General features: G+C 50.4%; 6 protein-coding genes and 1 non-coding gene across 7 annotated transcripts, besides 3 other annotated features; 3 read left to right on the top strand and 4 right to left on the bottom strand.

The window, feature by feature from the left end:
- Nucleotides 1-178: 178 nt before the first annotated feature.
- Nucleotides 179-266, bottom strand: ACLA_089910. The gene has a single exon. It is a non-coding gene; the product is annotated as a tRNA-Asp (tRNA).
- Nucleotides 267-625: 359 nt separating this feature from the next.
- On the bottom strand, nucleotides 626-5659 carry ACLA_089900 (BTB domain and ankyrin repeat protein; the record flags this gene model as incomplete). Its single annotated transcript, XM_001272723.1, has 2 exons — nucleotides 626-2529; nucleotides 2587-5659. The coding sequence occupies 2 exons, from the start codon at nucleotides 5657-5659 to the stop codon at nucleotides 626-628; spliced, it is 4977 nt and encodes a 1658-aa protein (XP_001272724.1).
- Nucleotides 917-945: a microsatellite.
- Nucleotides 5660-8774: 3115 nt separating the features above from the next.
- ACLA_089890 (putative autophagy protein Atg13) lies at nucleotides 8775-11945 on the top strand (the record flags this gene model as incomplete). Its single annotated transcript, XM_001272722.1, has 3 exons — nucleotides 8775-9005; nucleotides 9081-9179; nucleotides 9288-11945. The coding sequence occupies 3 exons, from the start codon at nucleotides 8775-8777 to the stop codon at nucleotides 11943-11945; spliced, it is 2988 nt and encodes a 995-aa protein (XP_001272723.1).
- A 1274-nt stretch (nucleotides 11946-13219) lies between these two features.
- ACLA_089880 (WD repeat NOL10/ENP2 family protein) lies at nucleotides 13220-15445 on the bottom strand (the record flags this gene model as incomplete). Its single annotated transcript, XM_001272721.1, has 2 exons — nucleotides 13220-15165; nucleotides 15229-15445. The coding sequence occupies 2 exons, from the start codon at nucleotides 15443-15445 to the stop codon at nucleotides 13220-13222; spliced, it is 2163 nt and encodes a 720-aa protein (XP_001272722.1).
- A 916-nt stretch (nucleotides 15446-16361) lies between these two features.
- ACLA_089870 (uncharacterized protein) lies at nucleotides 16362-20762 on the top strand (the record flags this gene model as incomplete). Its single annotated transcript, XM_001272720.1, has 3 exons — nucleotides 16362-19380; nucleotides 19430-20080; nucleotides 20137-20762. 3 exons carry the CDS (start codon nucleotides 16362-16364, stop codon nucleotides 20760-20762), a joined length of 4296 nt encoding a protein of 1431 aa, XP_001272721.1.
- A 1031-nt stretch (nucleotides 20763-21793) lies between these two features.
- On the top strand, nucleotides 21794-22387 carry ACLA_089860 (pre-rRNA-processing TSR2 family protein; the record flags this gene model as incomplete). Its single annotated transcript, XM_001272719.1, has 1 exon — nucleotides 21794-22387. The coding sequence occupies one exon, from the start codon at nucleotides 21794-21796 to the stop codon at nucleotides 22385-22387; it is 594 nt and encodes a 197-aa protein (XP_001272720.1).
- Nucleotides 22388-22770: 383 nt separating this feature from the next.
- Nucleotides 22771-24980, bottom strand: ACLA_089850 (translation termination factor GTPase eRF3; the record flags this gene model as incomplete). Its single annotated transcript, XM_001272718.1, has 2 exons — nucleotides 22771-22824; nucleotides 22878-24980. The coding sequence occupies 2 exons, from the start codon at nucleotides 24978-24980 to the stop codon at nucleotides 22771-22773; spliced, it is 2157 nt and encodes a 718-aa protein (XP_001272719.1).
- Nucleotides 24518-24559: a microsatellite.
- Nucleotides 24838-24890: a microsatellite.
- Nucleotides 24981-25358: the final 378 nt, after the last annotated feature.

Raw genomic sequence — 25358 nt, 5'->3', positions numbered from 1 at the left:
GGGTATGCTTGATGCAGATACGATAACCTTTAAAGCAATCATTCTAAAAAACCAAACAAGAAAAAAAAAACGAGAGAGAGAGACAGAAGAGAGAAAGAAAGAATAGTGAATGATAGCGGCCACCACGTTATCATATCCTGGTAGGAGGAGACGCTAAAAAAAACAAGAAAAAAGAATTCTCCCCGACAGGGAGTCGAACCCTGGTCTCCCGCGCTCGTTCTCATCAGAGTGACAAGCGGAAATCATGACCGTTAGACCATCGAGGATATTTGATGTCTGATCTCGAACTTAGAAATATTATGATCCTATTGAATTCTTTTCAAGCCAAGTCAGAGATATTCTGCAAGTCATTTGGTAAGGAATATGACGGACCTATTGTATCTCTATATAGTGGAGATGGTTGATTTCAATATAGAGCAAAAATCTATGTCTAGCCGCCTTTTGTTACCCGACGACATTCCAACACTTAAAAACAAGACGAAAAAGAAAGAAAAGAAAAAGTCGAAGACCAGGAGATGGTGGTTGTACAGCGCAGGATGGTTATATGGGGGTATATTAGACATGAGTACCGAGAAGAACGCCATGCGCACAAAGCCAAAAAAGAAATCCTTCACCCGATATTCATCTAGCCTTGGGTATTCTGATCGCGTGGGTTTCCCTTTCCGCGGTGGCCCCCTCTACCACCGCGACGAGCATTGCCACTGGCACCCATATGGTTCCCATTTGGTTTAGGCTGCTGGCCGTCTCGACGGGGGGCAGGATGCTTTGGCTCATTTTCGAGACTCACGCGGGAAAGCTGCTGCGTTAATCCGGAAGCGCCTGCCGCGGTCTCCGGGACCTTGCCGCGTTTCTTGCGGTTGCCAGGGCCTCTGCCTCGTCCGCCGCGGCCGCCTCTGCGTTCGCTGTCGGTTTGGTCGGCGGCGGTGGTGGTGGTGGTGGTAGTGGCAGGGTCTGGGAAACCTTGGACGCGCCTGCTCTCCTTATCCCACCACTCTTGAAACTGCTGCTCGAGCTGGATGTCATCAAGATTATGCTTAGCTGTGGCTGCCTCCCGCAGTTCATCCTTCTCAGTCTGTTGCTGCATCAGGATTGCGGCGAGGGACAGTGAGTTAGGAGATGGAGAGTGGAAGCTGGTTTGATAAAGCTCGGGGCGTGGTATATGACGTATAGATTGAATAGCAGGTTGCGCGTTACCGAGAGAAGCAGGAGATGCGGGGGATGCGGCAGGCGCTGCTGAGGATGGCCCAGAGGTCGAAGACCTAGCGACTGGCTGTGAGCCACTAGATGCGCCGCGGGTTGGATGAGGTGACGGTGTTGCAGTGGGTGTCGACCGAGGCGGCGGCGTCCCTGCAACTGTTTGACGAAGAGTCATAGAAGGTTTTGGACCAAGCTTCGCTGGTTGAGAGGGTCCGGTGTCCTTTGCCTCAAGACAAAGGGGGCTATCGGGATTGCCCGGTGTCTTGACCGGAGTAGACACTTTCCAAGGATTTTGTACAGCCTCCTTTGCCTTCTGCTGAGCTACAAGCTTCTCATGCAGCTGCTGTTGCTGAAGCTTCTTTCTTTCCTTCTGAGATAGCTTTGAAACAGAGTTGCTGCTGCTCTCACGACGCGCTGACATGCCTAAACTGAGGTTTGACACCCTCTTCTCCGAAGCTTCGGTCATTATATCTTTCAACTCTTTCTTTGGTGTCGAGACGGCCGAGGAGGCCCAAGGGGTCTCGGAGGTGCCAGATGAAGGATAGCCATTCTGTTTCTGTTGAAGAGCAGCGGCTCTGAGTTCTGATGGCGATGCAGACAATGTGTTATCTTGAAGAGATGGAAAGGATTCTTCTGGTAGTTCCCGGTTCCTGTAAAATTGTCTGTCGTTCAGGCTGGTGCCCAACGCCGACGAATTCGTGGATGGCCGGTTCTCATTTGATCCTGCAGCTCTCGTTCCACGAACTGCCGCCTTCCCTTTCACGGAATCTGCTGGTGACAGCAATGGATCGTCGTCCATCTGGAACATCAAGTCACTGGTTGATTGTCTTGATTTGAGAACTGGACTACGAGGGAGGTTTATGTTCTCCTTCAGGATGGCTTTGGTCCTCTGCACTGATGGCGAAACAGCCGACTTTTCATCAGCGATAGGCCGTGACCTATCCTCTTGGCCCTCCAAACGGCTAAGGCGTGTTTGAAGCCTCATTGAGTCTATCGTCCGCCGCCGATCTGCTTGTATCATCGTGATGAGCTCTGGGTAAGTCTCGAACATGTACTCCTCGGAATTACGTCCTCGTGACACCGGGAAGCTCGCAAGTTGATTTTCATGGCAGATAGTATCAAGAGCATCGAGCATATTGGCATCGAGCTCTTTGAGATATCTATGCAAAATGTTAGAGCCCTTGTGCAAACCATATTGGACGTGGGGCACCAACCTGTGTGTCAAGAGTTCTTCCAAATTTAGGCAAATGTACTCCAGCGCAGCATCTTTGAATTCCTTCACAGCACAGGGCGAGATCGAATTAAGGAGGCCACACATGTTGTTGGTCGTCACTAATAAATTTCAGTCAGCCATGTTCGTACTTAGGTAGTTCCGAAAGGCTGCCATACCAAATCTACCAAGCAACCTCTGACAAATCTGTGACAGTCGGTCGATCATCAACTCATTTGCGACAAATCCAACATCAAGCACAAGGTCAATGAAATCATCCAAGTTTTTCGACCGAACCTCATCAAACAGCTGCTCCTCCATATCCGTGTATATATACCGGAGAACAAACCCAAAGACAGACTGATCTATGTGTTTGAGATCAACACGAATGCGTTCAGTTGCATCAGTACGACGCGAGGCTAACCATCTTCCACTGGAGCGTCCATTGAAAAGGGTATCAAAGAAAGGGCATCTCCGGCAAAGAACCTGGCTGTGGGCCTTCATTGTCGCACCATCAAGCTCAACGACTACATCACAGCTATCAAAAAAGGATGGGTCGTTGAAGGCACGGATCATATCAGTTTTGAGGCTCTTCGAAGGCTCTATCATCAGCCGTGCAGCTCGTTCCAGACTCGGCAAACATAAGTACGTCGCGATGCGCATGATTTCAGAGCGGACCTGGCGGTAACGTAGAGCGGCTTCGGTCGTGGTTCTCATCTGATGCCAATAGTCTAGCATACTGTCTGTGTACAAGAAGAAGGCTAGATTCAAGACCGTAAGAAAATCAACTCCTTTGAATCGCACATGGCATTGCCCTTTAGGTCCGTACTCGATGTCCAGGACATCGGGTACGGAGAAGTAGTAAGCCTGTCGAAACTCGTGGAATGCCTTTCTCAGAAACGAACTGCGTCCAGCCATGACGAATTCATGAACAGGGATTTGGGCTTGAGAAAGCGAGCTCATGAGATAAATCATTCCCTCTGGAGCTTCGGGTTTCGTCGGTTGAAAGTGAGATTCGATGTCTGAGATTGACATCGTCGCCCGCTTCAATGCAGCAACAGACCTCATATCCAAGAAGTTGTCTTGTAACGGTGTGACGTTGGAGACTAACGAGGCAAATGGTGATAGCGGAAGGAAGTCTTCCCACAATGTACTTCGATCGATACTTATCTGTTCTTTGGTCACATCGCACTCGCGCTGAGCTACTGCGTAAGCACCAAAAGCGTTGCTGCACACTCCCACAACGCGAGATAAGCCTGGTACACGGGAGAATTTATAATCTTTCGACAGCCCATCCTTTGCTTTCCTTCGTTTCTCTTTCGTCCAGGCGGAACCGGACGCTGTGCAGATGATAATTGACCCATCTTGTCCAACATCAACATCTCTAACTGCCATATGCGATTTTTTCACGGCCCATACCCGAACTGGAGATGATAAGGAATTGCGAGTTTTGGAAGGGTTTGTAGTCGAAGCAGAGATTGGCGGGTTCTCTGATCTATTGACGCGTAGTGTGAAGACCTCACCAGAGCTAGACAATGCACAGATAGTATCTCCTCCAGATTTAACTTGCACAATACAATTGACTGAAGTGTCGTAGCGCGTAGCCATGAAGCTATTTCTGATGAAGTTCGAGCTGGAGTCCAAAGGAAAAGAGACTTTGGTATAACCGTATTGGGAGAACACCCAGACTTCATGGTTCTGTAGAAGAACGACTGTGGCGTGATCAATGGCGGACACGCTCTGTATCCCGGCGCTGAACAAAGAAGCTCCTACCCGCCGAGGCGTGACCTGTAACTCGAGTGATCGTGCGTCAGAATCAACAAGTCCGAGCTGGCCTTCATTTTTGCCAAAGGTGTAAAGGCCAGAGGTACTGAAAACCACGGAATGAATTGCAGATGCAGCTACCCCAAGGATGACTTCCTTCTTGAATGGGTTAAAGATTTGTCTTGGGGACGTCTGGATAGGGACATCATCCCGATTCTGCGTCCTGGGAAGGCTATAGCCTAACTGACCAAACTTATTACTGCCCCAACTAAAAACTTCACCGTGTTCAGTGAGAGCGAGAGTGTGGTCTTGCCCAAGAGCGACTGAGATCACCTTTCTATGAGCGAGTCCGCCAGTCTCAATGCAAACGAAGTTGAACCGCGTGGATTCGTCGCCGGTTCCTAATCGGCCACCAGGGCCGAAGCCACATAGGAAGAGATTTGACTCAGGATCATTGGTAAGGACAGCGGTGTGAAGTTTGGACATGGCAATAGACTGGATCTTGATAGGCTTGCTCTTAATCAGTATCGGCAGGTCTGCATTACGATTCATATCCTCGTGGGAGTTCAATGTGCCTTCATCTGCTTGTCGCTCTTGAAATTCACGGTAGAATCGTCGTACAAGGTGCTCAGGACGTGTGAGAGTGATCCTAACTGGGAATTGACGATCATCCTGATCTCCCAGGCCAAGGTTCAAGTTCTTGTTGCTTCCGAATGTGAACACCTCGTCGGCAGAAAGATTCGTCCGCGGCTTCAGGGAACTTCTACCGACAAGGCTATCCTCGCTTTGATCATCGAGTGACGGCGCGTCCGACGCCACATCACTTATCTCGGAATCCAGGACCACAGGCCCAGAAGCCACCACGGAAGAGATGATGCGCTTGATGTCCCGAGAAGCAATGGTGGCACTGTAAACATCAAACGGACTATATCCTTCTCGATCTTTGATTTTAATCAAACCTCCGCTTGGATGACCCGTATTTCCTGACTTTGCAAAATCCGTCGCATCGCTCCAATCTCGGGCCATCAAGGCCTGTGCTATCGTGCCATTTCCTGCATAGAGCGCTCGATGTAGGGCTGTCCATCCACTCTCCCAATCCTGTGCGTACAGATCCAGAAAGGGAGCTTCGAGGAACGAGACGGCGAACTGGATCGCAGACGGCTTCTGGGAAGAGGCAACAAGATGGAGGAGAGTTCGACCGTGATGATCTCGCGCGTTCAACTCTGCTCGGGACAATATCTTGCCAGGACGCGTGGCACCATTTCGATCCAGAGTGGGCGTCCCAGGGGATGTCCCGCTCAACTTTCTGCTTTTGGAAGCGATGGGAGAGGATGTTGTCAATCCTCCGGGACTTCCGACCTTGAAGCTTGCAGTTCCTCCGCCACCAGAATTTCGCTGGCCGCCAGACGTATAACTGGCATTCGCCAGATATCGCCGGAAGCTCTCGACATCATCTCGAAGAAAAAAATCCCACAGTATGCTACTCATGTGCCCAGGATGATAATATGTCAGAATCTCTTATCGGCCCAGGACCAGAGCGTCGGGGTAACCACTGAGGGCCAACGGCGCACTGGCAAGAGTTCTGCGGACGACAGGAGTATTCTGACGCGGGGAAGAGGGGTAGGCGTGCGGCGAGTTTCGACGCGTAACCAAAATCTCTCCGTTTGTCAACGCGCGATTTATGTATATTTGATGCACCGATTTTCGAATCGCGAAAAGAACCGCTCCGGGTTGGTGCTGAAATGTGTCGTGAATTGTAGAGTGCGGTGGCGATGACAAGCGATGGAATGAGCAGCTCGGTGCAAGTAATCAGCGTAAGGGAAGGGCGTCAGAAACGAACGGCGGGCTTCGTAGGAGATGCGCGACAGCAATACTGGGATAGTTGAGGGTATTCGAGACTGAAGAGAGGCGACTCAACCGGCAATTATTGAGGCGAGGTCTTTCTGATGCTGATTTGCAAGGACAGCGTCCATGATACTGTGACTGTCCAAGCCGTGGATAAGACCAGCGGGCATCGGCCAATCGGGAGTTGTGCGTCCCTCCATGCCCCCAGACGAGAGGTCGAGAATTATCATCATCGAGACCATCGATCCCTCCTCCTCCTTGCTATTTGACATTTTGAGACCAACTAGATCAAAGATGTCCTTCATGTGTCTGATTCTAACTGGGGTTTCTGGGATGAAACCTTGTCATTGGGGTGGTGAAGAGGAGGGGGATGCCAACATCACTAAACACTAGCTATATATATATATACTTCGACAGTGGCATGACATCCGGATTGACAGTTATCACCATACTGAGTGATAATGTAAGTATGTCTTCTTAGAAGATACCAGACTCAATGTTTTCGATGTGTAGGTATCTCGCATCTCCATTCAACCATCGCTAGACAGCTTTGTCTATGCGAATCTCGATCACCCTTCCAACACTGCCTTCTCTGGGCCACAAGGGATCCAGGAGTGACAGGTTCAATATGTATTGTCAAAAGAGAAACCTTGACCGGATTTAAAAGCGATATTTAGAAGCCGGAATGCAAGGAGAGTCAAACGAGAGCGACGAGGACACGAGTCAGATACGCATTCCTGGAAAGCGACATGCATCATGGCCACTATCATACTAGCTGGCGCCAAACAACAGCATCGGCGTGGAAATACAGTGAAGAGACACTGCAGGCGCTCACTTGCTAATTGGAGGGAAACAAGCATGCGTATTATGTATCATTGGGACTCCTATACAAAGGCTGCAGACTTGACAACTGCCGCTTAGCTGTCTTATGTCTCGTTGTCGCGACGGCATAATTAAGAGAACCGGACCCTTCAGACTAGCTGCATTCAATCTTGGCTGTACGATCCTCCTTGGCGAAGGAGGTACTTTTGCTCCCCTTCTCCCTTTCCATCATGCAGGTTGTTTGTCTGATCCTCCCTGCGGCCTGCCCAGCAACAAGCCAACGATTGCAGATGGGGCAACCAGTCCTAGGCCTCCAGCTCCCAGGAGCTGGGTTGTACCTTATATATCGAATGGCTGTTGGCGTTGCTGAGAGCCTTAGATAGGCCGACCCATAGTGATACAATCAAATCCCGATGCCAAGCTCTTCGGGGAAATTGAGCTGGCCAGAAAAAGCTCCGATCTAGAGACGCAGATGGTGAAGATCCATCATACAACTGCAAAGGCGCGATGTCCTGGCTACGCAAGTACTTGATAGGTACGTAACTCTCTAAGGCGATCTATCTATCAGTTATCATGTTTTCGGCAGGTTAGTCCGTTTGTAGATAGTTCCAAGTCGATAATCATCGTCTCCTAGCGCAAGCGGCAGACCAGGGTTGATAAACTAAGGGACTTGAGTGTCGGAGCTTGTATGAATCAGAGTGCCAAGATACTAACGAGGTACCTTGCTGTCATTGCAAGCACAGGTGACTTGCTCACTTGTCTAGTCTGCCTTTCTGGAAAGAGTGAGTATCTGTAGAAAAGCAATGAAAGAGAAAATTGAGGTGATCTGAATCTGATCACATATCTATGTCCTACCTTGGTTACTGGTGATACTGTCGGTGACACAGTTGCTATTATTATTGAACTGTCACTGTATGTAAAATCCACCTGATCCACCTGACACTCTTTCCTTATCTACTAGTAAGCTACTCCTGATAACTAGTCTAGTACAATTGATAGCAGGTACCGTGACCAGCGCCCCATTTCCATCCTGTTTCACTTTCATTACAGTTACATTACCATACTGTCATTGCTTTACCGCCTTCTCCAACTCTCCTTGTGATAGAAATAAATGACAGTGAGCACCTCAACTTCAGGACGTTGAAAAGAACATGGAGAGGATAGCTAGAGCGAACGTGAATCCCTTGCTGAATGCCAGCGTAACCTGTAGCAGAGCCTCCTTATTTGCCCCGTTATCCTCACCATTCAGCCTGTCGTGGCACTCGTCAGCCTGACCGACCCTCGCGAACTATCGAGTCACCGGGTGTGCGTCACAGACCCTCCGCTCCCATACGCTTGATCTGCTGTGCCTCGCCGTATCTCGCTTCCTCTCTTTCTCTCTCCTCTTCAGCTGTTTTCCATCACTTCCCATTCCTTTCCCTCTTCTTGAACGTCGAACCATCAACTTTTACTTCCTCTGCATCCAATCCCTCTTCTCGAGTGATCATGAATCCTTGATTTATACCGCGCTCTCACATCCGAGAGAACGCCGTGCGGCCCGAACGATTAGATTGGTCTAGTCAATCAATGCGGAGAAGCTCCCAGGGTGCCTAGATTGTATGCTCCGAATGCTCCAACATCCTGTTGCCTGAGCAGAGCAAACGATGCCATCGGCGATCTCTATCTATCTTGACACCAGTGCCTGTTAATTAGCGCCTCATTTTTCTACTTCTTTGTGGTCCTGTCCAGCTAGCTCTTTACTTCCCTTCGTCCTTATCTAATCGATCCGGTTACAGCTCTCCTTTGATTATGAGCATGGCCTTCTGTATCAGAACTACCGCCTTTTCATTTACTTTCTAAACAGACCGGTCATATTACTGGAGTTCGATACCCACTGTCGATATTTAATAAGTGTGCTTCCCACAGCTTCACACGGACGATCTCCGGTCGTTGCGCGATGCATCAACATCCTCGTTCGCCGGCGCCTGTGGCGCCAACATCTTCAACAAGGTCGACTCGTTCAACAGATCACAGAGAACTAGACACCGGACCGAACTCTCCAGCTCTAGACGTTAGAATGCACAGCAGTCGAGGCTTAGGGATTGAGACCGGACCTGAATACGAGCAGACACAGCGAAATCCGCAACCCGCCAAAGAAGCACTGGGGAAGCTCAACCAGATCATATCGGTAGGCTTGTTATCCAGCCCTCACACTCAGTTGTATGCCACCAAAGGCTGATAATATCGCACTGCATTCACATAGAATTATCACACAAAAGCCGCACTGATCATATTACATTCGAGGGTCGAACTTCCGCCGTCCTTCAATAAGGGTTCCGACACCCCAAGAGTGAATCGTTGGGTACGTAGGCCTCTTCTCTGTGGATGCATTCTGCTTGTCTTCTCTGAGGACATGGGAGCAACGCCATACCTGGGTTTTGAAGCTAATTCGCTCTTACCCCTGACCCAGTTCAATGTCGAGATCGAAGATACAGATATTCTTAGGGAGCAACTGCGAACGTGGAGAACGAGTGATGCAACCGAAAACCGGCCGCCACCGTTGGTTATTGAAACATATTTGGACACCAAAGGCCTCACAAATAACCAAAGCCTTGTCGTCTTGGATGAAAATGGGAAGAGATGGGATGTCCTCGAAGCTATTGCTACTTCAGGACAGGCCCATCCTGTAAGGCCATTACAGTCAAATTCTGACGATGTCATACTTGAGCGGTGGAGGGTCGAGCTGGGGCCGGCGTCTTCCAAGCCACCGGCTGATCTTGGATCCATCCTACCAACCGTGTACAAGAAAAGCATCGTCCTCTTTCGCTCATTATTCACGTACTCCAAATTTCTTCCAGCTTGGAAATTCGCAAAGCGTAACGGGAGGCTGCGCTCTAACCCCGCTTTACAGATAAAGTATAGAATTTTGGATGGGCGCACGGTTTCGGAACGCTCGAAAGCTGATCACTTGACGGTTCCGCTGTACGAGGGGACCAACAAGGTGGTAGACACGTATAGCTTTGGCGTGACAGACTCACCTGCAGGCCCTTTCTCGGTTCAAGTCACCTATCGGATCAACTGTGATTTCCGGGTGGATGATTCGGAGGCTCTCCTGAGTTCCCGCTTCATGGGGGCAGACGACGAAATCTTTCGACCGTCGCTCCCATCCAGGGAGACAAGTCGGAGGCCACCCGACCCGGAACCAGGGTCAGTACCATTAACGAAAAGGACCGTTGAAGATCCAGATCCCAGCCGTGCTTATGGCAGTCTATCCACCTTCCACCATGTTGGACCTACGACGAGTGCCAGTCCATTATCGGCTCTGAGAGCTGCGAGAGAATCTGGAGCATCGTCTCCCTCCCCGCCTGCTTCGGCGTCTCGAAGGCCTTTGTCAATGGCCAGAATCAATCCTGCTGGGCGCGCTGCTGTTCTCGCTGGGGAAGGCACCCCTAGTGCTGTAAGAAGGCCCTCTATTTCCTTTCAGCCATTCAAGGCACCTCCTCTTTCTGCATCTCCTTCACTTGTGGACCCACCTCTTGGTGTCTCCCCTCGCTCAGCGCCAGTAGCTCGTGCGTTGAATTCCGAATCCAAGAACATGCCTCCTCCCTCAATAGCAGCTTCGGGGCGCAAACCTGGGTCAGTTGTTCCCGAGGCTGCGATTGCGTCGTCCAACTCAGCGTCCCCAAGACCTGCTCCTATCGCGAGGTACAGTAGCGCTTTTAGTCACCGCCGGGGTAGACCTTCTTCTGGGGGGATCAACAGGGTCGAGGATGACGCTTCTAGCGGTAAAGCTAGCGCAGCATCGCCTGGCGCTCAACCTGGCTCTGGGTTGCTCGCGGAGGTTACTGGGACGAGCGCAGACTCTCTGCATGCTGATGATGAGAACATTTCCGATTTCTTGAAGATGCTTGACCTACGGAAGGATCTTTTAAATCCCTCTAACACATCTACCCTCGATGCCACCGCCCGAAGGACTACTGCCACGAGTGCCGCTCTCAATCGGTTTCAACGAATGCGTGAATCCAATGCCGCGCTTTCGGATTCAATGTCGTCGTCATTGCTACTGCAACGCTCGTCCAATGCCTCGAGCAAGCAACTGTCGGGGGTCCCACCCATGGTAGCTGGTGCATCTGTGTCGACAGCGTCGTCACCTGGAAAGCCTATATCTCCTCACACCCCGCACACTCCCGCTATACCTTCTCGACTCAGCTCCCACAGTATTGTTGAGTATAATGATCATGGTAACACTGGCCATAGAATCACTCATGAAGATCTTTCCTCACTACCCGAGGGTACCACGGATGATGGTACGTCTCTGGTACAGCGACCTTCGACTGTCAATGCTATTGATATACCTACGTCTCCGCGATTGTTTCCTCCCGCGTATCGTCGTTCCAGCTCTGCTGCTCAGAACAGACGTTCGGTCGTGGCCGATGAGGAGGAAATATTTCCGTTCAATATGCGTAGTGTTAGCCTCGGCGCGGAGGAAAGAACACAGATTAGTCTGAGCGCGCTTCATCAGCGACATGAGTATGAAAGTGCTGCTGCAGACTCCGGCCAACAGCAGCAGGAAAGCGAGCGTCCTCCATCATCATCTAACGAAGGGGCAACCGCACCATCAGGCCCAGTGCATCGCGGAGTCAGCTCGCGAAGGGTTGCAACGACTTCTGAACAGACGGCAACATCGTCTTCGTCTAACAATCTCAACCTTTACCAACCGCGTGCAAGCCACTCGCGTGGCCGGGGATCTTTTGGTGGCCCCCACTCACTGAGTTCTGGCTCAGGTAGCCTGGCTCGCGGTGGTGGCATCCCGACCTATCTTGAGCGTGAGACTGACCGTGATGGCAACGCAAGCGGAAGCAACAGTGGTAATTCAGCGATGGAAGAACGTCGAGGGTCTGGACGGCGGACAAGTGCCGGCCGCAACTATCCTCCACATTCTGGGCAGAATGACGAGGACGAACCTTTGTTGTTTGCCATGAGTGATTTTGGTGGCGTTTCTCGACGGAGCTTTGAAGACGGAAGACATGGCAACCATGGAGTTGACTCAAGTGGCCATGCCAATGGTTCAAGACGTGGCAGCGGCAGACGTAATGGTGGCCTTCCAGGCTTTCATGTGTGGTCTTGAACAAGCCGAGTGCATTCTCATCCTTGGCCACAGTGAGCAGCCATTTGCGTTCTTCTTCAGGTTGCCTCTCTTATATCCTGCTCATAGTGCGGCCAACACCCTTGGGATACCACGCAGTGCAATATCGAGACCAAAGGCCATCCTGCCAAATTATAGACGCGAATTTCTTAGGCCATACTCCTGACGATGACGACATTCATGCTTTTCTACCTTCGGCCATCTTCTGGGAAGATGTTGTCTTTTTTTCCTTACCTTTTTTTTTTTTTTTTTTTTCTTCTTCTTCATATATCTTATTCCCCTTGTGTGGTGGGCACCGCTTCATCTTATCACATCGATTTTTTTCTCTTCAAAATTTCTGGTACTCATTCAGGAATGAACTTGGAATTTGTTCCCTGCCAATTATTCGAAGGCGGCTATCTCTACCTTTAGACTGAGCAGGGCAGCGAATGCAGTTGGCTAGGGGATTAGAATGGCACATTTTGCTTTTTCTCCATGTTTTAAAAGATTGGTCTTTGGTTTGAAGGGTTCTTTGCTTGTTTGAGCCTGTTATATTGCTCTACTTCTGCCTGGGCCTGGAATTGGGTATACTCATCCTGCCCTGATTTTGTTTTTTGGCATGTCCATATACGGTGTATTTTGGGAAGCAAGCAGGGGCAGTATGGCTTTTGTTGTTCCTTGCTAGGCAGGCCTGGATACGTCTTGGGAGTAGGAGGTTCATCTCTTTGTCTTTCCCTTTTTTGGTTCGACCTGTTACTGGATTAATTACTTATACAATGGAAGAAAGGTTCTTGATAAACTTTTGTCATGTAATATGTAGGATAAATCAGACCCCGTCCCCTATCCTAACGCCCTGCTATACTCCTTTTATAGGTGCTGGTATATGTACATGATGCTTCTATCAAAATCGAAGCTCCGGTTAGTAACGAGAAGTGAACTTTTGGGAGAACAGCTTTGAAATGTTGGATATCATGAACTCTCTCTGGAAGCGGCTACTTCCATAGCTGAAGATGAAGGGCCCACGGCTTGGGTCTTAGGACAAGAGGAAAAAACCTTGTCGTGGTACCCGAGTGGTAGTGGTTGGTGAATACGGTGCGATCTAAAACGTATCCTGAACAGGACTCCGTTGCCCGGAGGAACCAATATATGGAGTCCGTTGTCGACGAGCTCGTTACGCTGCAGGGACCCGGAACAGCGGGGCCCAGTTCTTGTGGAAAAGGCACCCGCAGCGGCTGTTGCATTGAGAAATGAGAATTGCAGGCAGGTATGATATGCGCTTACATGCGTCGGAAAGTGTTGCCCGACGCGCTTCGGCGCTCCTTGCTCTTGTAATCGCTGCTGACTGTGGGTTGGGCAGGTGCTCTGTTCTGTTTGGACTTGACGTGGGGTGTAAAGGTGACTTCGCGTTCGCCGACGGCGCCGTCGCGGCGTGAGGGTTTGGCCTTTGTGCGCATATTCTGGGCTCTGGAAGCGAAGGAACGGTCGCGAGTGGAATGGCTTGTTGTTGAGGAGGAGACGCGCATCTGAGGCGGGGGTCTGTTGGTGCGCTTGTAGGAGGATGTGGAGATCTTCCCTGAGGACAAGGGCTTTGCCCGCATAGGTCTCTCCTGTTCGCTTTCGGAATCGGAGGTCTCGTCCGAGCTAGAACCGGGGACGTCGTCGATCGCCTCCTGTTCGACGGCGGTGAGGCCACGTTCCTTGCGTTCGGTGGTCTCGGGTGCGGTGCTGGGGTTGATAAGCTGGAATTCTCGCGAGGTCTCGTCGACGGCGAATTCTTCATCCTCGAACATCTTGGCGAAACGGTTGTCGCCCAGTAGACCATCGGCTGGCTTCTCCGATGTTGCGGGAGCATCTACCATATCCTCGTCTCCACCTTGCTTGAGGACGCGCTGGGCGCGGCGACGCTCGTTCTTCTCCTCGATGGCCATGAGCTTCTCGGCCAGTCTCTTGTTAACCTTGACGGCAGCCTTCTTCTTGCCTCTAATTCTACTCTCTCTCTCCTTGTCGATCTTCTCCTTGACTCGCTTAGCGCGCTCTTCCTCCCAAATGTATGGGTTCGTTATCAAGCGAGCCTCCTCATACAGCCGCTGAGCAACGAAGTAACCGTGCATATAAGGCCGCAAGAGATTGGTTCGGCCGATCAAGTGATCCAGGTTCAAGGTCTTCAGTTGAGGAACGGTCAAGAACTTGTAGTTATCGTAGACTGTGCCCGCCTGGCCGGTGCTGAAAGCATTAGGATCATTGGGATCTTCTGCCATCTCCTCGACCAAGTTATCCAAGAATGAGCACCACTTCGGAGCAGGCCCAAGTTGAGGGATGAAGAAGGAGTGTTGCTGACGGCCTTCATTGGCGGTCAAAAGCATGCCACTGTCCTTGCACCAAGCAACTGAGTTAATATCGACGGCAGGCTCGACCGATGTCCAAGGCTTGCCATCCCGTGGATCCCAAATCTTGATAATCTTCTTATCGGAAGAGAGTATCTTAGGTTCCATCGTTTGTTCGCGCGTGGACGTTGAGGGTAGAAGGAACTTTAGTGTGTGCACTGGGAATCCATATCCTTGATCTTTCTTGAGCAAAGGCACGGGCGACCGAAGATCGTATAGGTGAATGAGACCGTTCGATGAGCCGGTCGCAAATGTCAATCCCGAACGATGGAACTCTAGTGCCGTAATTCCAGCCCTCGCGTCATCGGGGCCAGATTGTGTTGGGGGCAACAAGATTCCGGCCCTGCCTTTAGCTCTTGGATCCCAGAGTTCCACCGTTCCGAGAGTAGTACCAAACGCAAGAAGGTTATGACTTTCCTCGGCGATGGCGCCTGTATTCACAGCTCCAGTATTAATACCACCCTGAAGTGCACCACCACCAGCGGATGTGAAGTCATCGCCGCCAACATCTACCTCGAAGCTTCGCATGTACCGACCCAACTCCAGATTGAGCCTGAAGACTTCTCCCATACCATCTTGGTTCACACCAACCGCAGGCACCAAAGCTTCGGTAGACAGCCTGTCGTAGACCAGATCGCGACCATATCTAGGGAGCCTTGTCCTGTAATGGCAGCCCGAGGGCGTGTGGAACTCGAGAGAACGATCGGACTGTAAATGGAGGGATTTAGAGTAGTCGGACGACAGGAGCAGAAAAGTTGTGTTAAGTGCATCTGTATGCCGCGCCCAAGAAAGAGATAGTTGCGGAAGATAGTGAGTATGTATCTGAGGCTTGTATGTTCCTGCATGATAGTAGTCAGTCACGATGTTCCATTCATGTCGCAAATTCCACCAAGGGAGCTAACCTGTGCTCATGACCCAATCGCCATCCTCACTAACGCGTATACAGTGACTAGCTTCTTCGAATTCGAAATCCTGAAGCAATTCTATGCGATTTGCGTACTCCGGATCATTTTTCAAACTGCGCTTTCGCCGTCTCGCAAGCCACTCTGGAAGGGGTCGAGCAGTATTTGACCCCGAAATGGTATACACTGGAACCTCGGATTGATTAGAGAGCTTCATCTTTGCTCAGTCACAATCCCACTATTAGAAAAACACTGAGGTTGCCACAACCACCACAGCAGAAACAATGGACGCTCTCTTGTGATATCGCGATAAAAGAAAAAAAGTCCGGTGGAGACATCGATAGCTGGCCCACGTGACATTGCGGCTGTAGATCCTGTCTGATTGGTCTGGGCGGCCCGAGCCAAACTCCGTCAGGTCTCGATGGCATCGGAGCGCTGGGATTAGACGAGGCCCTGTCTTCATGGCCGCCTCTGGACGATCCTGGATTGCTGATATCATCCATGAAATGATTCTGTACGTCTTCTCTTCATAAACAGAGTCGCCGTGTTAATGCTACCGCTTGGGTCTGTTGCCAGAAAACCCTCCACACTGTTTTGGCTACGATCCTCTGCCTTGCGGAGCAATGGCATCAGAAAGCTGGTCTGTTTACTGACTTCATTGATAAGATTCATGTGCTATGCGCTACTTCCTGGAGCGCGGTTGTCTATCCTTATTTTTCTGGAGATGATTCCACCTTCCAAAACGGATGTTTCCTTGGCTATTTGCAAGAAAAGCCACATCATTTAAATCATGGATTTCCCTGGAGGGTCCATCACAAACATACGCGTCATTGTAGGGGATTTCCCGGAGTTGGTGTACCGAACACGGACTAAATTACAAATCTAGGATGGATTCTCCCATATCTACTGGAGGATTTACACTGAAGATCCCAATATCGCCAGTTCATCGGGGGATGCTCTAGCTAATGGTTACACCATTCTCAAACATCTCAGTCGCCTCAAGGATCTCGAACTGCGGCTGAGAAATCTCGATTGCTTGGTTTCCAGCTATCCTAGGCGACTTGGTCTATGGGTTTTTTCAGCCACCCCGAACTTCGAGAGTCTAGGCTCTCTATGCTCTAATGGAGTGAGCGATGACCCAAACAAGCTCTTCGTGGGAACTGCCACTCTTAAAGGTCCGTACAAAGTCGTCTTCAGTCTGTCTTTTTCATGTACGCCGTATATTGATCGATCATTTAGTCTCAGCTTCTGGAAGCGTCACGTCAAAGGAGCTGGTGAAGAACCTCTCAGCAGAACCTGGAAGCGCAGCCTCGAACCCAGTAGGTGCACAAAGATCCCAGAATGGCCTCAATCCAGCTCGGCGGTTAGATGGTCAGGGCAGTTCAGCGGCGATTTATGCATCCTTCATCTCTGCTGTCACTGGTGCACTAAGCTTTCAATTGATTCGATGTAACAATGCAATCCCACTTGGATCACGTACCCTGTTCACCGCTGTTGGAGGAGACTTCTATGACAATCCAAGAATCGTCAATGATGACCCTACTGCGGTACCTTCGCTCACTACGTTACAAATCCAGCTCACCTCAGTGGGCAAGCTGACTGTTTCATTGCAAACAATATCTCAGCCTGGCATTGTACGACTTTGCAGTCCTCATGTTAGTCCTGCTGAGGTATACAATGTTCAGCCAGGTGCTGACCTATGGTTGTCTCCTAGCGGATCAATTGCAAGGCTAGTCACAACCAAATTAGATACGCCGCTTGCTTCTTCTCCTCCCGGCTCTTCTAATGTTGGCGGTACCACAAGTGCTTCGGCCGTGGCCAACCGCAAGCAGTGGAAAGTCAATGTGATACAGTGGCTTCAGAATTATGGGTTATCAGTGGGTTCTGTGGAGGAAGAACCATGGGTAGAGGTCGAAGTTTGGGAGCCATTCTACTCGAGGTTAGCTGGGGAGACCTTTCGACAAACCGAGGAAGGCTCCTCTGTGCTTCCTCTAAAGCGGATTATATGGCCAGCTAAGTATTGCTTCACCAGAAAGAAGTCGACAGGCACAGAATCTTTTCTCGGAATCGAGGAGCGTTGTCCAGCCTTCAATGAACCTCTGGAATTTGCAGAGAAATGGTTTGCTACGGAACATATAGATCATGGCGAACCGGATACCAAGCCCCCGCCTGGTCAGCAATCAGCCTCAAAGGACGAGGAGATCTCCATATCTAGATCTGATTTTCCAGAAGGAATAGAGAGTCTCTCTCGAGCTGCGGAGTATCCTGACCTGCAGATCTCGAGTCTGGTATATCCTACCCCACCAGACGGCACCTTTCCCATGGGAATACATCCGTCACTGTCATCTGATGCCGCAATTGAAGACTCAGACAGCAGAAATCCTGCGATGTCAAAATTATCCAAGTCTAGACCTACAGAGAAGGTGTCCTCTAAAGATCGATCAAATCATGACATGCTCTTGAGTTTCGGCCCATCACCTGGACTCATAATCGGGTCGGGACTTTACGATACCAACGATGATGATGATCTATTTGGAGAGATGAACCAAAAAGATTTTGGATTCAAGGGAATCACCGACGCTGATTTTAGCTTCTTTGATGATCCTGGCTTCGGCCATATGAGTGGCGATATGATGCTCGATGCGCAAGAAACACCTCAGATTGCTCCTGAAAGTGACGAGCATCTAACTCAGTCGCCTGCACCTCCCCCACTACCAGAACCCCCGTTCATTGAGGAGGCCTCCATGCAGAGGAATATCGCAGAGCAGGACCGGGCCTCTTCTGCTCGACTCGAGGAGGAGGGATCAGGCCTCGCGCCTGGCTCTGACTCTGCTTCCGGTGACATGGACGTATCTTCACCCCGCAAGGCAGATAGCCAAACTATCAGTCCTCCTCTTAGTCCTGTTGAAGTCAAAAAAACACTTTTTTCGCTCTCGAGCGAGAAGAGCCCACTGTCTGTCAATCATGGGCCCATGCAGGGACACTATAATCCTGTTGCTTTCAAACAGGATATGCTGAATTGGGACCAGAAGTATGGAGCAGAGGGCAAGTTCTCAGTCAAGGCCGCAGAATCCAATTCCCCGATGGTCTCCAGCAGTAAAACTGGGGATATACCAACGATCGGCCTTCCCCGTCGCAGCGTGAGAGCGAGAGCTTTGGAGCCCGGCGCTCTACGTGCTACAGGTGGATCGAAGAGCCCGTCAAGCGATCAAGAGGAACCCATACCCTCGGACTCTGATTTTGATTCCACCAGTGAAACGACTGATGACGATAGCGATGGCAACCTTTCCGACAGCGATGCTTCTATCGCCACATTTCCTAATCGCAAAAGAAAACGTGCCAGCTCTCATTCCGGAAGTTCGGTGGCCCTATCCCAAGAGAAATCTCTGGCGAAATCTGAATTAGCGATCACTACACCTAGGACGGACGATTCAATATTCTTGGGTAATTTCCTTTCCAGTTTCTCTGATTGGTCAATGGTGGGCTACTTCTCTGCAACGCAAAGCCAGCTTTCCCCTGTGCTCGTTGGCAAGGATGCTCAAATTCAAGTAGCCCAACTCTTGGTTGACCAGGTCACACAGTCCTCCCTTGATCATAAGATCGATGGGACTTTGGGTGTCTCGAATCTTGAGACGAAGGCGTATTCTCTCCGAACCTTCCTTGAGGATACAGCATTCATGGGCGAGATTGAGAGACTTGATCTCAACGGTTTCACTTCATTGCAAGAAGCTAGTGATGCTTCTCCTCAACCGGCAGTGGCCATGTCGCGCCAATCATCTCAACGCAAAGAGTCCGGAAAGGGCTCAATGTCGAAGCTCGCCCCGCCCCATTTACGTGTCCGTCGTGGCAAAGATTACTTGGAAATTCTATCGCCGGCCGTTTTCTTCTGGGAAACCTTTGGACTAGAACCTGCTTCCGGGCCAAAGGATGTATCTGTCTATTGTATTCACCCTCATATAGCTGCCGAAGCAACGAATGCATTTCTGGAGCGATTAGGCTTGCTCTACTCAAGCTGTAATCTTGGCCAGCATTCGCGGGGGTCAATTTCAGAGAGCTTCGAGCGTGGAATGTGTTCCTGGTACGTTGGTACATCCGGCGAACTCAGCTATCCTTCGATCATGCAATCGCTGAAATCGATCTGCGACAGACTAGGTATGTGATAAGCTCTTTTGATGCGCTCATTGGTCTAATCTTTTCCCAGTGATGGCTCTATTGAAATCCCCACCTAATAGGGACAATGTTGTCGTCTATATCATCAGCCCGTTTAGCAGCGCCGCGGCGTTGGCAGACATTTGCGCCGCCTTTTGGGGTCTTTTCCAGAAGTATATTAGTGGTATCGAGAAGCAACAAGATCGGCAAGCGGATGAACTGGTTTTACAAATCGTTCCATTCGAGTTCACCATGTCGACTGAGTCTTTGGTTGTGCCACTGCAAGCACAATATCTAAACTTGGCCCTTGAGGTCTATAGTCGCTGTCCACCTAATACTTTGCAGCCTAACCCAATCAACTGTGCTCCGCCCATGCTGCTTGCAGAGCCGACTCCGAAAAGTATCAATTTTCAACTCACGCCGGAGGAATCGTCACCTCTCCAGGGAGCAAAAAGCCTTCATTTGGCGTGCTCAAGGAGTCATGACCAGCGTTGGCTCACTGTATCCTGGTCCGACAATACGGGTACTCTTCAGCAAACAATGTCTTACTGCCTGCGCTACCAGAACTCAAGCGCAGCCAGAAGCATCTTGGAAGTGCGCAACGAAATATGGTGTGTAACTAGGAGCATCATGGAAAAGATTCAGGCACGATGGAGAGTCATCATTGTCAATACCGAACCCGTTGATCAGGATGAAGTTGATAGTAAGTTGCTGTCTACGGATATTGCTTTAATGTTGAGATTGGCTAACTCTTCGCAGCATGGACAAGCCTGGTTGAACAACATAATAAGGTGAAGCCGGCACTTGTAGAATTGGCTATTCTCTATGCCAACACCACTCCTGACCTTTATCTCGAACCCCCTCCCTTGCCATTACCCATGTCAATCTTTAATCCACACATATCATCGACACCCGTTGCGACACCCAATCCAAGTGGCAATGTCTTCTCGCCGGAACAGTACGGCAATGCACCAACACCTCCTAGCGGTGCAAATGCTCCCACGCCTACCGAGTTCCCTGCTGATGCCGAATCTGAATCTCTTCTTATAGACATTTGCGATGAAACCTGGGGCGTGATACTGTCACATCGTCTCAACAGTTCTTCACATCTGACAGACTACCGCCCTGCGCTGGCCAGCGGGTATCTCTTTCGTCGAAAGGGCCCTACGGATGCCGACGGCGCATTCTCAATGAATGTGAACTTGATTTACGCGCAGAGGCCTGCTTCTTCCTACGAAGCCTTTCTTAAAGACATTCTCTCCAAGTATCGCGATCTCGCCGCTCTCGCACGTGCAAGGGGCACGCGTAACGTGCAGCAGAACACTTTTCCTTGGCACATTGCTACAGCGGTCAGGGCGCAGGAGTTATTGAGCTACGTTTTGTGAAACTTTTGTTGACTTGTTAGCGGTGCATTGAGGTATATATGTGGCGTTCAGGCGTTGCCTTTCTGTCTGGTTTTCCTTCCTTGTAAATAATTGGTTCTCCTGTTGGTTTGGACGAGGCGGGATATACCACTATGCAGGCATGTTTCTTTCACTAAGCCGGGTTCCTTTCTCTCTGCGTGAAACTTGTCTGGATACTTGAAGATTGTCAACGCACGTACATTGTCACTTCCTGTCCAGTTTCTTCCATATTTTGGAAACATTCCAATTGACTCCCAATGTTGCTCTCTTGGATTATTTCTCAAGTTCCTGCTGAGCTGCTTCTGCGGGTTTTCCGTCTGGCATTTGGTGATTGAAACGGTACACTCTCCATGCATGGGCGACTACACACCTCATACCCTGGCAGGATCATCTTGAATCGATACATACTTGGATTTCCCAAAGCGTCCTTGCATGACAAATTAGGCTCAGATATATAAATTTGATGTCTAGTTCTGCAGAGGCGTCCCTCACACAATTGAAATTTCAGATTCTGTTATCATGACCAACAGTTATATCTCTATTCAGTATTAAACTGATATAAACTTGACAGAGATCTCTTCATTCTCTTGATGTCAAACAACCACTGTCTCTCAGACATCGAAAGTTGCTATCGTGAAGGAGATAAGGTCACCTGATTCTTATCGCGGTGCCCTCAATTCGATTATCTTGGAAAATTTTGAGATGCACATCTATACTAACGACGCAATCTCTAACGTGCGATTGACCTATCGAGGGCAAAATAACTCTCAAATATCTCGAATCAAACCTTGAAAATTCCTTACATACCCAAAAATACTCCAAGAACATCGCTAGGATTTGTATTTTGAGTCCGTGGTCTGTCTCTACTCGAGCTCAAGTTTCCCCGCCACACGCATACCAGTTTGTTCGCATTCAGCCCACCAAACTCAATTAAACAAGGAAATCAATCCATCTACAGAGCGACAGCGCCAAATCATCCGTCTTCCGGCGATATTACACACAAGACGCCCACAATGGCACAGCCCGCATCATCATCTAGCCTCAACCAGGCCCAGCAACCCACCACCGCCGCCTCCTACCTCGATCTCGGCATCACCCTCGCGATCAACAACTGGCCCGCTCTGACGATGGCCGTACAGTCGAATTGGGGCGGTCCCACCTCGTCCGACAAGCGCGACTGGCTCTGCGGCGCCATCTCAGAGATGATCAACGAGCGGCCCGAGACCGACGCAATCGATCTCGAGGACGTGCTGATCCAGGTAATGAACGACGAGTTCGACGTGGTGGTGGATGACGAGAGTACGGGTCCTGTTGCGGCGCAGATCATGGCAATTCGCGAGCAGACGGCGATGGGCGATTTTGCGCTTGTGCAGGAGATGTGGGAGGCGTGGCAGAAGAAGAGCCAGACAAGGGATAATGTTGCTGCGGCCTTCCAGAGGGTCGAGGCTGAGGATGACAACCAGGAGACGGATGATGATGAGGAAGACGATGACGAGGACGTTGATATGGGCGACGCTCCTGAGCTGGTGCGGGCGCCTCGGGAAAAGGTGGAGCCTGAAGTTGACGAGGACGGCTTCACCAAGGTCGTTGGAAAGAAGAGACGATGATTTGTGCTTTTGGTACTTCTGTTGACTTGTATCTTCGGAATGTGATATCCTGGGATAGACACTTGAGATGTGTTCATATTACTTTACGACTGACGACAATCATCCAGCAGATAGGATTGCTGGTAGAATATCAATTTCCAATCACTTTTCTCATTTCCAATTAGAACAAAGCAATAGTGTCTATACGAAGTGGACACGAGGGGGAAAAAAAAATAAACATTGATTCGTCATCATCAACTGAGAGAGGGAGCTATTGGTATATCAACGCGGAGTCTCTGCCCTTCCATTCCTCAGGGACCGCGAGTTTGGAAACTCGCTCACCGTCCTGAGCTTGAGGTGATAAGGTGGCGTGCGAAAGCCGGGGGTATCGGAGAATTGTATATCTAGTTGTCTTCGGTGATAAGCTTGGTGATCATACCGATGGCAATGGTTTGTCCCTGATAAATGAGTCAGTAAATTGGTTGAGACTTGGAGCAAAGAGGAAGCTTACCTGATCTCTCAGAGTGAATCGTCCCATTTGGCTGTAGTCCTCGAAACGCTCGACACAAACGGCACCTGAACTGCTGGTGACCTCGAGACGAGCAATGATCGTTTGTCCCTTGCTGGCGAATGGTGGAGGGCGCTTGCTCTTACGTCCAGTTCCAGGTTCGCACTTGTGAAGGAGGGCGGCGAAAGTGACCTCCTCGACAGCGGAGTGCACGTGCATAACGCAGTTGTAGCCGGCGGTAAGAATGCTCTTAAGCTCAAGGATACGAATTTTAGCCTCGAAAGCAGAAACGCAATGCACCAAACGCTTGGGAGAGCAAAGCACGAATCCAGGCAGGATATCTTCTTCTTCAACGCCACGGAGACGCATGCGGACCTGATCACCACAGGTACCGGTGGCGATTTCGTCTTCAGTCTCGCCGTAGAGAGCAGTAACCTCCACCTTGGTGCGGTTAGGCATCATAATGCAGGTGGCGTTCTTCTTGATCACACCGGCTTCGATACGGCCCTCAACCATTGTTCCCATGTCGCGGTATTTTGTGCTAACCGGCATCATGAAGGGAGCGTTGATGTTACGCTCAGGAGTCTTCATATTAGAAAGGAACTCGAGCAGAGAAGGACCATTGTACCAAGGCGCAAGTTCCTTGGGAACACGGTCTTTGATACCCGTAGTTCGCTGCGCAGAAATGGGCATGCAGGTGATGTCTTCCTTCTTATAACCAAGAGCCTCAAGGAACTTCGAGACCTTGACTGTGCACTCGTCGAAACGAGCCTTGCTCCACTCGACAGTGGGGTCATCCATCTTGTTGACGGCAATAATCAGCTTCTTGACACCAGTGTTTCTCGCCAACAGAGCGTGCTCGCGGGTCTGACCACCCTTTTCGAAACCAGTCTCGTATTCTCCCTTACGTGCGGAGATAACAAGCACACCAATATCGGCCTGGGAGGCACCACCAATCATGTGATGAACATAAGACTTGTGACCAGGAGCATCAAGAATGGAGAAGTGTCTCTCGACTGGACCGTCGGGAGACTGGACAGTGAGCTTGAAGTGAGCACGACCGACCTCGACGGTCTTACCCTTGGATCGTTCTTCGTTGGTCAAATCCAGAGCCCACGAAAGATACCAAGTCTCACGGCCAACTTCCTTCGCATCCTTCTTGTATTTCTCTAGGATTCGCTCATCCACGTTGCCGGTGACGTACAGAATAGAACCGCCGAGGGTGGACTTTCCAGCATCAACGTGTCCGATGAACACAATGTTCACGTGCTCCTTTCTTTCACCATAAATTTCTTTCAGTGTATCCTCGTCGACGTCTGCTTGCTGCTCAATGGCAACAGCATTAGCGTCCCGACCAGTCTTGGCGCCCTCGCCGCGAGATGGGCTAGATCTGCCGGAGGGAGTAGGAGACGATTTGCCACTAGCGGCTGCTTTTTGTTCTGCCTTCTTTTCCGTCTTCTCAATGGCCTTGGCAGCTGTGACCTTTGCCGCTGCGTCGGCAGCGGCAGGGCCTTTGGTATCTCCAGGTGTGGTGGCGCTCGACGGAGTTTTCGAGGCAGCAGGAGTTCCAATCGAGAGGACCTTGGTCTTCGGAGCGGAGGGGGAATCGCTGGCACCGCCGATAGACAGGACCTTCGCCTTAGGAGCGGCAGTGGGAGCGGCAGCGGGAGCGGCGGACGGGAGCGAGACAGGCTTGGGAGCAGGTTGAGCGGGCTTAGATGCCGCTACAGGGGCGGCCTGACGAGGTTGCTGAGAATACTGCTGTTGTTGGTTGTGGCCAGTATACTGCTGGTTGTAAACCTGGTTGTAGCCACCAGGTTGCTGGGCATAGGCACCATACTGACCATAGCCTTGCTGCTGCTGGTCATAAGCGGGGTAGCCACCATAGGCCTGCTGGCCATACTGGCCATACTGCTGGTATCCGCCGTACTGCTGATAACTCTGTCCGGGAACAAAAGAAGAAGCACCAGGCTGGAATGAAGCGGCACCAGGCTGGAATGTAGCAGCACCAGGCTGAGGGCGGGATTGTGCGCGGGCATTCAGGTTCACACCCTCAGCCTGTCTGGAAAGTTCATCCTCCCAGGAATCAGGGGTTTGGTTGGCCATCTTGAAAACTTTTCAATAAAAAACAGTCAAGACAAAAACCAAATGAATGAAAGAAAAAAACTAGCTGAAAGAAAGGGAGAGAAGTTGAGGTCACAAAGAGGACATCCAGTAAAGTGAGGGGCGTTTTTTGCGAGTATGATTTTGCACCCGATGACTCAGCATTGCTGTTCACCGCCTTCGCGCCTGTCGCGTTTGTAGCGTCAAGGGGGCTTTGCATTGTTTGCTCTCTTGGGATTACTGCTCCCTGCCAATATAGTGGGGTCATATGTCACTTTTTGTAGAGGAGAAAGAGTTTCTGGTCGTTAGTAGTGAGAAGAGGGACTGCCATTCTGTTTCTGCTCTTCATGGTCTTCATCTCTGCGCTGAAGCCGCATTGGG

Source organism: Aspergillus clavatus, genomic scaffold (genome assembly GCF_000002715.2).
Source record: "Aspergillus clavatus NRRL 1 1099423829798 genomic scaffold, whole genome shotgun sequence".
Lineage (NCBI taxonomy): Eukaryota > Fungi > Ascomycota > Eurotiomycetes > Eurotiales > Aspergillaceae > Aspergillus > Aspergillus clavatus.
The sequence above is the reverse complement of the archived record's forward strand: the minus strand, read 5'-3'. Positions and strand labels throughout refer to the sequence as shown.